The sequence below is a fragment of the Schistocerca americana genome, chromosome 2, assembly GCF_021461395.2.
Source record: "Schistocerca americana isolate TAMUIC-IGC-003095 chromosome 2, iqSchAmer2.1, whole genome shotgun sequence".
In the NCBI taxonomy this organism is placed as follows: domain Eukaryota; kingdom Metazoa; phylum Arthropoda; class Insecta; order Orthoptera; family Acrididae; genus Schistocerca; species Schistocerca americana.
In genome coordinates this window covers 475,676,328-475,689,012 of record NC_060120.1, presented here as the reverse complement: position 1 = coordinate 475,689,012, position 12,685 = coordinate 475,676,328, and the positions used below count along the sequence as shown (strand labels likewise).

Sequence of the window (12,685 nt, the reverse complement as noted above, 5' to 3'; positions counted from 1 at the left end):
TATCCACATTTCACTTTCAAATGCAGTAACAATCATAAGTGTAATATAAAGTATGTATCATTTGAATAGATACTGCTTTTTTTTTGTAAGGTAATGGATTAAAATTTGCAGCTTATCGGTCACAATATAAGAATTAGTTTGATTTTATTTATTTATAGAAGTCATGGCCACTGACAAATTGTTACAATTTTAGGTGACATATCTGACTTTGAAGATAGCTGCTCCAATGCCACTGTGAGGCTACAAAATTAACTATGTTACACAAGTGATTTTACACAGGGATTTATTCGTAGCCAAACAATAACATGGTTCCTATAGACTACAACCACTGCTCAAAATCAAATATTTTTGATCCTCAAAGAATTTTTTGTTTTTGCAGTATCTAGAGTACGCCCTATCAATTTAGAGTGAAGGTATTTACACAACACTGAGCATCTGCTGTTAAGTATGATATCAAAATTTGTGTGTATAAAGCGATGAAAACGATGGGCCTTTAAATATGAGTGGCAATGTCATCTCGAGGCTTGCAGATTTGCCTGACATCAGAATAAGATATTTGTTGAAATTTGGTTTGCTTCTACAATCTGGTTCCAGACCTAAAAAGTTGATATATATGATGGGAACCCTGAGAAACACCTGACTGACACAGTGCTCTTTGCAGACATATGGTCCATTTAAAGTGATGAAGGATCTATCATGGTGTTAAATTTGTTTGACAATACAGGACTGCATCTAATTTCTTCATATAAAAGTCAAAAGCTTATTGAAAATCAGACAAGGGTCATCTGCTGCTAGGCAATAAATGAAGTCCCTTAGCCTGCATAGCAAAGGGGTGCAACACTTACGAGATGTGCATGACATGGTAGTCCACCTATGGAACAAATATCAAATGTTTGCATTTAAAGGCGTCAGTTGTATCTCAGAACAATACTTCATTCAGCCAACATGCCTTGTGTATCAACACCTGGCTACTGTATAGGAAGACTTCCAGAAAAACATAATGCAAAAATACAGACCACTACTTGATTTTGTCCATTGCAGGATGTACTTTGAAGAGGGGGAAAACTCTTGTTCAGTTGCTGATTTACACTACAATGGTACAGGCCATTGCCTAGAACACACCTCTGACATTGCGAGATACTAATTGTGGATAGAAAGTTGTTCTAGAATGAAGTGTATGAAAGAATGTGTTTCTACCATCAAGTTTACTTATCCACATTATTACAAAATGATCACGTGGATAAAATCTTTATTATTGGTTACTATTTTGGCAGGTTAATGTGTTGAATTTATGGTAAAACTGTTCAGGATTTTTACGTTCATATAAAATGCCTATTACCATGTGTTAACAACAAAAAATTTCCGCAATTTAATGTGTATTCAGTAAAATATGCTCTTGATTTAAATAAAATTAAGACAAAATTTTTATTTTTGTTTAAACCTGCCACACTGGTATTCCAATGATTCTAATTAGCATACACTACAGCATTTTTCAAAAATATATTTACAATTCTTTGATGTGATTTGAAGTAATTATAATGTAAGAAAAATTTTTCATTGTTCCAATAAATTCACCCCAGAGAGGGTTAAACCAAGTTACAGAGTTTGCCAAAAATTCTGTTACTAGTACTCAACATTTTAACCCTAAAGTATTACACTAATAACGGAACTTTACTTACCTGCCACCAGAATACCACACAGGAAGGCAGAGAGAGAGAGAGAGAGAGAGAGAGAGAGAGAGATATTAAACTTACCTGAAAACTTCCCATTATATATTCAGGACACATGGATAATAACAATGTTAGTATCTGTTCATGTTGCTTAACAAACCTTTTGAAAGCTAGTAAGCAGTGTAGAATATCTTACCTACTTTTAATTAACACAATACCTTATTTAAAGATTCTGTGGAGCTACCAGAGCAATTTTACACTCCTACGGATAGTATCTGTCACAATACGGCAGGACAATCTGTAACATTTTGAACTCGTTCAACAATGAGACACCATTTATTGGTATTTGCTACCTACTTATGCCGTCTAAGTAAATCAAAATTTCGATATCTTTTATTTCTCAGAAACCAGAGACTTCACTTGATATAAACTGATCCCATACTGGCAGTGGCACCAAGGAACTTGCATTACACTTCATCTTCAAAAAGTGTCATCACGCAGATTCAACGGTGAATAGCCGTATGAACAACCTGCCAGTATTAAGTGGTGGTATAAAGAACTAGCAATTGTAGATTGGCGAAAGAAACTTACCTTCCACTAACTAAATAAATAACATGTACTAGGGAAAAAATGTAGCAGTCCAAGTGATGGACCCTAATTTGCAACATGTAACACACGCTACACGTAAAATTGTTTCTACTACAACTTTCTTCCATTTCACAACCAACAGGATGAAAGCCTGAAGAGTTCCATAACATATTTCGCTACTGAAGTAATAAATGCGTTCGTGGCTCACATGCCCAAAAATTCACAGATCAATTACTTATCGATGCTATAATATCCCTCTGATAAAAATTGCAGTAATTGTTATTAACATCCCCATGTCACATTAGACCACCATACGAACTAATACACATACTAATTATATAGAATCTATCAGGGTAATAATGGCATCCCAAATATCAAGTGAACACCTAATTTCAAAACAGAAAAATATTTTACACATTCAACACCACTGAGTTCGCTATTGATTTGTGTGAAAGGAAGTGGTACACCTGGAATATAGTACTTCTGGTATACACCAATGAACCACTACTTGCACGTACTGGATCATTATTAAAAAATAAATGTAATACGTATGAAATCAGTAACTGGAGTTATGCAGCTGAATTAAATGTATCACTTGTTAGCAGTGATTTTGAACTAGAACTCTTGAGTAGAAAGTACAAATGAAGCAAAATCCACTGGACAATACTTCAAAAGAAGAGAGTGAAATGAACAGTTAGAAATGGAGGAAGGCACTATCACCACTACTATTACACATTCGGCATGTTCAATAGTTTATAAGTGGCAATACAGAGAATTTTGGCTTTGAAAATTATTTTAGTAACTGCAGCATCCAGAACTTCACATGAAAGAGCTGTGCAAGAGAACCTCACCTCTAAATGAAACCAGAATGAACAAAACACAGTTTCATGTCTTGCACTTTAACAGAATAAAATGGTACAACAAGTGAAACTGGTCACATTTTCAATACTTCACAACACCAGTAAAAGGTTTGGTCCTTCATTGCCCACCTGCAAAAATTTGCACATTTCTATGAAATCCTACACAGAACAATTGAACTATGAGAAACCACAGGAAGTCCTAATCTCCTGCCATTAGATCAACACCTTTACGAACATATTAACTCGAATCATTAACTACATAACCTGTAAGTTTAACTACCTACGCATAACAAATTCTCTATCGAGACATACATGTTTCTTACTTAATAATATAGTAACAGCTTCGTAATGTAACTGATCTCTGCAGACAAATCAAAATATTGTATAAAAACCAGCAGTTTGGAAACCTACCTTTTCAAACTTATTTTCTTAAATGTTAACTTTATTCCCGATAAGCAGAAAAATTCATTTCACACCCACCCTCCTCAACAGACTAACATAAATTTACGCTCATCTCCTTAAGTAAGAAATATTTTCTGAACAAAAATAGTATATACCATACTTTCGATGCTCGCCAAAATTGCTGTATCAGCAGCAAGTGTACCACATGGCTCAGCTTCTGCAGACAACACGTGCGGCGGCTGCAGCTGCCAATCCCAGTACAGCACGCTCCAGGTGTCAGGTAAATGGGGCAGTTAGGAGTGATGCTTCTTAAAAAATTTGAGATCCAGCAAAGTGAAAGTCTGGCAACAACATTCCACCAAATATTTCAGCTTGTAGCCAGTGTAATTTGGTGGAGTAATAAATCAGCATCAGTGTAGGAATGGTTCAAGTCCGGAGAGGAAAAAAAGGATGGAAGGTTTAACTGCAACACTGCCATCAGCTACCCGCAACAGCTAACCCGCAACACCGCTTACTCAGCCACCGAACGACCCCAACACAGCCTCTGCCACTCTCACTGGCTTGGCAGCACTCTCAGCCACCCGCCCTGCGGTAGCGGAAAAACATCGTTAGATCTCATATCTGAGCTCTGTGGCAACTTTTAGTCACCAAACAGTATTTCATCAGTGATATGTCCAAAATTTAGTCTCGTAACTAATAAACTCCCTCATGATAAAACTCAAATTAATGTTTATAAATACTGGAAGGAGTACACAAGATGAAATACTGTGAGGTTAAGTAGAAAGGGAGACAAGGAGTCATTATGAAGCATATGGAACTACACTTCTTATACAATGAGTGTATTAATGCAGTAAGGTATTAACCTCCAAATCCATGCTCTTGCCTTAAACAAAAATTCAAGTTATGTGATACACAGGTGACAATCAGACTAACACTGACATTCCAGATTATGTGATATTGAAAACTCTTATGCTGTTATTACAGGACGTTACAAAAATTACAGAATAGTACGCTGTATAATGAAAAATGAAAAACTTGAGAAAACTACTGTATGTATATATATACTGTCACTCAGACCTACATTTAAATAGCATGTTTTGTTACACTGAACACAAATGTTTTGCAATTCCTAAAAGCACTAGAAGTAATCTGAAAAATAAGATATTCCTTAATGTTTCCTTGGAAATATGAATTTTCCTTAAGCACCTACCATCTGAAAATTTACGAAATGAAGCACTTTTACACAATAACACTCACTTCCTATAATTTACACAAAGGGTGGGACAATAGTGGAAAATTTGTTAACTGATCAAAGTAGCTTAATGTTTAATGCACAAACATTTACCAGTTACACAAATAAATTCACAATTCCTGTGAGATTGTTACAAATAAGAAATTCAAAACATTTTTAAAAATGCTACAGGAGATACATTACTACAGGCAATTCAGATTTCATTCCTACTCAGAGCAATAAAAAATTTTAACAATATGTATGAAACCTATAAGAAAAACTTTTCTTGTGATTTAACCAGAAAAACTTCTCGTGATTTAACTGTTTCCCAATTGATAAAAACAAAAGTTTCAGCTCTGGCATATAAAATATTGAAGGGGGCCTCAACAATCAATGCATATGTAGCATTTCTGTCCATGACAAGCAAATAACCACCACAACTTCAGCCAGAAAAAGAAAGTCATGTCCAGTCAACTTTTTTATATCTATGTAGTTCTTTTGAAGATGAAAACTCAAAGTTTCAGTTACAAACACTTAACGCTTTCATCATGACAAATCATCAATACCTTTCCTTGCAGAAGACTGCTTCCACCACTAATCCACTAAAATGTGCAGAAACAATCCAACTGCAGCAAGTAACCTGGAAGCAGAAGCAGTGAAGGAAAATATGAAATACAATTTGCAACAGGGAAGCGGGAAAGTAAAAAATGCAAGGTTCATCAAAACTTACCTATTATTCACTTTGATCTTGATCGAGATTTGCTCCTGCTGTCGCGAGCAGATTTGCTACGTGAGCGTGATTTGCCACGTGAACTCTTGCTATCAGAACGTGATCTGGAGCGTGATCGAGATCTTGTGTATGAACGACGGCGGGATCTTGAGCGAGAGTAACGTGATCGTGAGCGCGAACGGCTCCTTGAGCGGGATCGGCGCCTGGAGCGTGATCTCGACCTGCATAATACGGAAGAAGGGCACAAACAAAATAAAAAGCATAAACGAATCATAAAGATCTCATATGTGAGCTATAACCAATGCCCACATGAAATGAATCACTTCCTGATTTATCACAGAAAGCAGTTAAGGAAAGTGATAGCCATGTGTCAACAATGAAACAGTTTTGGAATAAATCAGCAAGTGGTGTACTGATCTATACTTACCTCCTGCTACGGCGACTATGCCGACGATATGGCGATGATGGTCTTCCATAACGTGCCATCTGCACTCTGAGCTCCCTACCATCCAAGAGACGTCCATCCATGGCATCAAGTGCATCCTCTGCATCTCTCTTGTCATAGAATCTGAGAAAGCAAAAACTTCAGTTAGCAATAGGCACACTTATAACTTCAAAAGTTAAGTTACACTGCCACTAATACGCTGCTTATTATTGCACCATGTTTGAAATAAAGAGGTACACCACACACGTCAAGAACCCTCAGGGCTGCAATTAACATCTAAGCCTGTGTTTCCAGCAGCAATGTGTTAACTGAAAACACACTGCTGCTGGATACTGCACAAAGCCCAAAAACTGAACAGGCAAGAGGAAGGTGAAGTCAGAATTAATCTAAGGGTAATGAAACCACAATTAACTAAGAAATTTGGTACTTCTAGAGTCTAGAACACAATTCTAATGACTTCATCTCACAAGGATAGCATTAAAGTTTGTATCGATTTTTTTTATACATTTGGACAAAATGTAACTGACAAATTGCAATGGCATTGTCACCATAAGCTAGAAGGTGCAATCACACCAAGTGATCTATTTTACAAACATTGGTGTAGTTAAAATGCTGAGTACATTAGAAGTTCAGTCACATGCACGGCCTACCGACAAAGTTACAGCAGATATTCTGGAATCTCTGAATAAACTTACACTGAAAATGTGTGCCAATACGAAAAATTTATACTGCAGTGCTTTATAAGTTCAGAACGACGCAGAACTAAAAAAGGAATACAAAAAACAACAAAAAATCAAATGTACTTCTTTCCTCACAATCGCAATCAGATTTAGCTGACATTCTGGAAATGGTAATTTAAGACTTCTGTTAAGAAGGCTTTTCACAAGAAAGTGTACCTCCACATGATGTCAAATCAACTCAACAAACACACAATAGGAGGAAGGCCGTAACTTAGCGTATTTCCATATCACACTTAATAGCTAGCAATTGAGCTTACTCCCAGGTATTTAATACATCATTTCCGGATAAGCCATGAACTAAAGGCCCAACAACAATTTTTACAAAAATTTAATCCAAAGGCAAATAGATTATTCCCATAAAAACAAAACGTTGGAAAGGAGGTCTGGAAATTCTAGAACGTTATATACCCTGATTACATTACTAACATCGAGAATTTCCCAAGGGCAAAAAACTGAAATTCACAACACTTCAAAATATTACCTTCGCGTAACTGTACTAGTCCTAGAATCAAGAATTCAGCTGAATGATGTAATTATACAACTGAGGAAAATACTTAAACTACTCATAAATCCACATAAAATTCATATAACGTTTATATAAGAAAGGGAATTTGATAACATTTTATATGCGTGGCTAAGGTACATGCAAAGGACTTTCCACGACCAACTCAGTGAAAACGAGAGAAACTGCGTAGTATTTATGTCAAATAGCTCACGACTGTTTAATGTTTCAATTTCAACCGCCAGACGATAAAACATAGATTCAACAGTGATGAACAGTATAACTCTTCAAAAGTATCATAAACTTGTAAATGAAATGTGTTATCTGCAAGATGGCCGAAGTGCACAAAAGGGGTCCTTCTGACGCCATATTGCTTTCAGGAATATCACACTTTGATTAGTATTCAATTTCATCTCTCTTACCTTACAAATGCGAAACCTCTGCTCTCTCTTGAAAATCTATCACGCGGTATGTAAATATCACCCACTTCTCCACATCTTTCAAATACGCGACGCAAATCTTCAGGTGTTGTTCGGTAAGTGAGATTGTCTACTTTCAAAGAAACCATTCCCTCTATACGAGGGGGCGGCCTACCGTAACTCATTTTATTTTTCTCTTGCAAAGAGCAATCACTATTACTGACAAGTCTACCTCACAGCAAACTCCTGCAGCAACAACGGCTACAAGCCTTTTCCTCCTACCAGCCCTACTGCCCGCAACAGATCAATCTCCACAATGGCGAACCCTCTAGCAAGATCCAGATACCGGAAGTAACAAATATGGCGACTAGTCAACACAACAACTTACTATGTTGTTTCCATTAGAAGAGGTCGCCTGAGACACAATATTTAAAAATTGAAAGCAAGAAAAGCCGTTTCCTTATGATTAATATACGAAAAAAAAACTTTAAATGTAAGAAGTACTCTCAACATTTTATTTACTTTTTACAACTACGATTGCATGTCTTGAGACACTACGATAGTCAAAACGAAAATAAAATTTACTCACCTCACAAATGCAAAACCTCGACTTTCTCTAGAAAATCTGTCTTTTGGGATATAAATATCCCCGAGCGTTCCAAATTTTTCAAAAACTCGCCTTAAATCTTCAGGTGTCGTTCTATAGGTTAAATTGCCCACTTTCAACGAAATCATGCCATCTATTCTTGGTGGCGGCCTCCCGTAACTCATTTTGATGCTTAATCGTAACAACAGCCGTTTCAGGAAACAAATATTACCTGTTTCTTATTCGCGTGGGTGCTAACAACATTGATATCAACTTAAACACACAGATATTGTCTCAAACGCAGTAGATAATCACTCGCTTTACAAAATGGCCTCCGTTAGAATACGTATGACGTCAGTTGCTATGGTGATGTACAGCGTCGTAAGACTACGGTCGTCGTGTAAGCACATCCTTTTTAGTTGTTTCTATTTTTCTGGATTACTTTTGTAAACTGAAATTGCATGAACCATAGTTTTTATTAATATTTAGAATTAATTAATTTAGCAATGCTGTGAGTAATATCTAATATTTTTAGACAGAAATCTATTAGGTCGGTATACTTGATTTGTCATATTTTGGTACTGCGCCATAGATTGCATTGAAGCATTTTAACTGCCGTGTATGATCGAAGTAATAAGATATTATTTTGTACTACAATCATAAATCTCTCTCTCTCTCGATGGGAGGCTCTTGGCGTTCAAACAAAATAACAGTAGTTCGAAACTGTGAATGGATAAGTTCTGCAATCTGCAAAGGCTAAGAAGAAACAATGACAGGGGAAAGACTTGTCGTTGTAAAGAGCTGTAGCCAGGTGTATGTTTGATTACGTAAGTGATGTACCGCACTTAGGAAATTAAGCGTCCGACAACACTTCAGATTGACAAAACGTGCTGTTCTATAGTCTCAGGTAATATCTGCGCGCGCTCGTTTTTGCATCGGTTCAGCTATGTAATGCCCTCAAATCTTTTGTCTAATCCAATGAAATACTTTCTCTCTCTCGGTTCTTTTTTTTTTTTTTTTTTTTTTTTTTTTTTTTTTTTTTTTTTTTTTTTTTTAAAAAAAAAGACAACTATGACAGTCGCTGAAAGAGCCTTTATTGAATAACTGGCAGTGAATTATTAGTAGCTGCACATCCACTCTTGCGACAAACCGTCAAGTGGTTAGTTTGCGAAGGGCTTTTGGTTCACTACAGAAAACATTTAATTTTCTCTTGGACCATCTTAACAGTAGTATTACGCACGTGATTCATGAGACACATTTACACGTAAGGATGTACGAGTATGTAGTTTTGAGTTAATAGTGACAACCGTACAGTAATAGTTGATTTTTAACAATATACAGGTAATTGGAAAATTGTCATGAAAACTTTCGGTGGGTGATTGTGATGTCTACCTCACAGAAGGAAGGAATTATTAATTTTTGTCGATTTTAGTGTAAATTTCGTAAAGGAGTCTGACGTATTCGTGAATTTTTCTAGCAAAGTTGCTCAAGATAGTACCCTTATATTTATATAACAAGAGGAAGTTAAGGAACCCCATGCCTCTCCTGTTAATCAAGATACACAGCTACATTAAATAACTTAGTTCACTGTATAGTTCAGAAACATTAAAAGGAATCAGCGAATGTGATTAATGACAGAACAATTGAAGATTAAGAACCAGGAAATGCACAGCTGCACAGGATTTTTGGTACACAGTTTCAGTTGCAGGACTGACTTGAGTGAAAAATCTGCAGGTACATTGACTATGATCTCTAACTTCAATTTCAAGAGAATCATGGACCATCTGAATAAAAATATAATCCGTAATAAAAATCAGTTTGGATTCCAAAAACGGTACTTCAACTGAACTCGCCATTTTCTCATTTGTTAACCAACTCCTTGAATCTAAACAATAAAATGTCTGCAGCTGGAATCTTCTTTGGCCTGTCTAAAGCATTCAGCTGTGTAGATCACAAAATTCTACTTACGAAGGCTGAGCACTGCGGATTAAATGGTAAGGATGTGACTCGAGTCATATCTAGAAGGCAGAAGGTAGTACTGAACAATTCTGCAATGGCATCTGCCTGCTCTGTCAGAGGCACAAGAAAACGTGGGGTGCCACAGAGCTTGGTGCTTGGTCCCTTACTTTTCCGCATCTTTAGTAATGATCTTCCATGCTGTATGACACAAAAATGCACTTCATCCTGTTTGCTGATGACACAACCATTATGATTGACAAAACACCCAACTGTAGTCTAGAGAACATATTTGCCTCAGTTTTTAGAATGTAGCAGAACTGATGGTGACTCCTTTCTACCTATGAAGCCTCAGTTTTTTGTTGAACACCTTGAGGATAAGTTTGGAGAAGTGACAGCACTGTCCAAGATGCTAAATGGCGCAGTCATGATTCAGACAGCATTCGCAGCCCAATACCAAGTGTTACTTGCCTGTGACAAGCTGGGTGATACTCCTGTTTCCGTCACTCCCCATAAAAGCCTCAACATGTTCTGGGGCGTCATTTTCCATCGCAAGCTCCTCTTGCAGTCTGATGACGAGCTTTGTGTCAACTTAGAATGGCGGGCTGTTCATTTCGTCTGGCGCATTTACAGTGGACCCAAAGACAACAGGGTTGCTACCGCTGCCTTCATCTTGGCCTTTGAGGGAGATTCATTGCCAGAAAAGTCAAGATGATGGTTTACCACTGTAACGTTAAACCATACATGCTGTAAGTGCTGGCACTTCCAGCGCCGCATGTTGAGACTGCGAATGTTCACTGCACCCATATACTCCATGTGCACCTTCTCTGACTTGCATCAACTGTGGAGAGCACCACTCCCCCTTCCCCCCTGCGGGTCTAGGGGTTATAATAGGCCCAAGGTATTCCTGCCTGTCGTACAAGGCGACTAAAACGAGTTTTACACGTTTCGGCCTTTATTTGATGGTCCCCTGTAGGGTTTGACTTCCATTCTTCAAAATTTTCCCCAAGAGCGAGCCAATTGGGGAAGAGTGCATTACAAGGTGTGTCATGTCCATTGTGCATTGAGATCTTATGCCTACTTTCTCGTTGTCGCATTGCAGTACTGCCCATTCTCCATCTCTTGGGCGAGGACACCTTCCTGGGTGTGTTTTCCACCATGCACTATGCAGTGTCGATTTCTGCGTCGACGATGACCATGGACTTCTTTGCACCTGATATCCAGCACGGTAGCCAGTCTGTTGTGGTGGAGCCACCATGTACCCTGTTGGTTTTAGCCCCCTGACCACACAGGGATCGCTCTGCTGATGCCTGCGCCATTAACTCCCGACGTATGCCAAGGGGTAGATGCCCATCCCCCTGGGACATCGGGACTCCTGGCAGTGGCCATCCTGCCAGGTGGCCTTTGCTGTGGCTAGGTGGTGCCCGTGGGGAGGGCCCCTGGTCGGAGTGGGTGGCATCAGGGTGGATGACACGCGATGAAGCATAGTCCATCATTCTTGCTGGTGGTGAAACACCAGCAGTCTCTAAGTGATCACGAGCTCAATTCAACGTACAGAAGTACAACCCCAAATCGATCCCCTCCCTGGCCACACCATGGGCGGAACATCAGGCTAAGAATGCCAGCGGATCTTATTCGCCCCAGTACCTTGTATGTTCGAGAGCTGATGGGGAATCTTTCATGATGATGAAGCCTCAGTTTTTTTTTTTTGAGCATTTAGAGGAAAAGTTCGGGGAGGTGGAGGGCTTGTCCAAAATGAGATCTGTGTCAGTCTTGATCAAAACAGCATCCTCTGCCCAGTCATGGGAGTCACTCGCTTGTGACAAGCTGGGGAATGTTTCTGTAACCACCATGCCCTATAAGAGCTTAAATATGGTCCAGGGTATCATATTTCACAGAGACCTTCTTTTGCAGTCCGACGATGAACTGTGTGCCAGTTTAGAGCGGGGAGGTTTACATATTGTTTGGGGTGTCCACCAGGGTCCGAGGGTAATCAGGTTGCCACCAGTGCCTTCATCTTGGCCTTTGAGGGTGATACATTGCCTGAGAAGATCAAGGTGATGGTCTACTGGTCTGATGTAAAGCCCTATATCTCTCCCCCGATACGGTGCTTTAAGTGGTGGAAGTTCGGCCATATGTCTTCGCGCTGTACTTCCAGCGTCACATGCTGAGATTGCAGACACCCATCACATCCCAATACTCCATGTGCCCCGACTCCCATCTGTGTCAACTGCAGAGAGCACCATTCGCCTTGCTCGCCTGATTGCAGGATTCTCCAGAAAGAAAGGAAAGTCATGGAGCCCAAGACCCTGGACCAACTGACATACACGGAGGCTAAGAGAAAATATGGACACCTGCATCCTGTGTGTGTGATATTGTCTTACGCCGTCACTACTACAGTTCTGGCACCATCAGCTCTGCCAACCCAGGTCACCTCTCAGAGCCGGAAGACAACACTTGCTCCTTTGACAAAGGGGGGGCATTTCCCTCCCTGTTGCTCCTGAGCCACCTACTTCGGAAGCACCTCCCCCCCCCCCCCCCCCCGCCCCCGCGCCC

At 39.1% G+C, this 12,685-nt stretch overlaps 1 protein-coding gene and 1 long non-coding RNA gene across 4 annotated transcripts in view; one reads left to right on the top strand and one right to left on the bottom strand.

The window, feature by feature from the left end:
* Positions 1–4,343: 4,343 nt before the first annotated feature.
* Positions 4,344–8,538, bottom strand: LOC124595398 (serine/arginine-rich splicing factor 2). Of its 2 annotated transcripts, none has more exons than XM_047134126.1 (4): positions 8,177–8,538; positions 5,909–6,049; positions 5,482–5,702; positions 4,344–5,391 (listed from the first exon to the last, which is right to left on the bottom strand). In XM_047134126.1, the coding sequence occupies exons 1-3, from the start codon at positions 8,356–8,358 to the stop codon at positions 5,489–5,491; spliced, it is 537 nt and encodes a 178-aa protein (XP_046990082.1). In that variant the 5' UTR covers positions 8,359–8,538; the 3' UTR covers positions 4,344–5,391; positions 5,482–5,488. The 2 variants fall into 2 exon arrangements, with proteins under 2 accessions (XP_046990082.1, XP_046990081.1); XM_047134125.1 differs by lacking the exon at positions 8,177–8,538 and adding an exon at positions 7,591–7,923.
* A 211-nt stretch (positions 8,539–8,749) lies between these two features.
* The window catches only part of LOC124595399, a 33,463-nt gene continuing 29,527 nt past the window's right edge, over positions 8,750–12,685 (top strand). For both annotated transcript variants that reach the window (XR_006978199.1, XR_006978200.1), the window contains exon 1: positions 8,750–9,080. This is a non-coding gene — a long non-coding RNA (uncharacterized LOC124595399). The remainder of the gene's footprint in view (positions 9,081–12,685) is intronic.

Coding starts and splice junctions, on each gene's coding strand:
- LOC124595398 (XM_047134126.1), bottom strand. CDS start 8,358: ATGAGTTACGGGAGGCCGCCACCAAGAATAGATGGCATGATTTCGTTG. Junction 6,050..8,176: donor CGAGGTTTTGCATTTGTGAG/GTGAGTAAATTT, acceptor TTGCTTTCTCAG/ATTCTATGACAAGAGAGATG. Junction 5,703..5,908: donor CATAGTCGCCGTAGCAGGAG/GTAAGTATAGAT, acceptor CGTATTATGCAG/GTCGAGATCACGCTCCAGGC.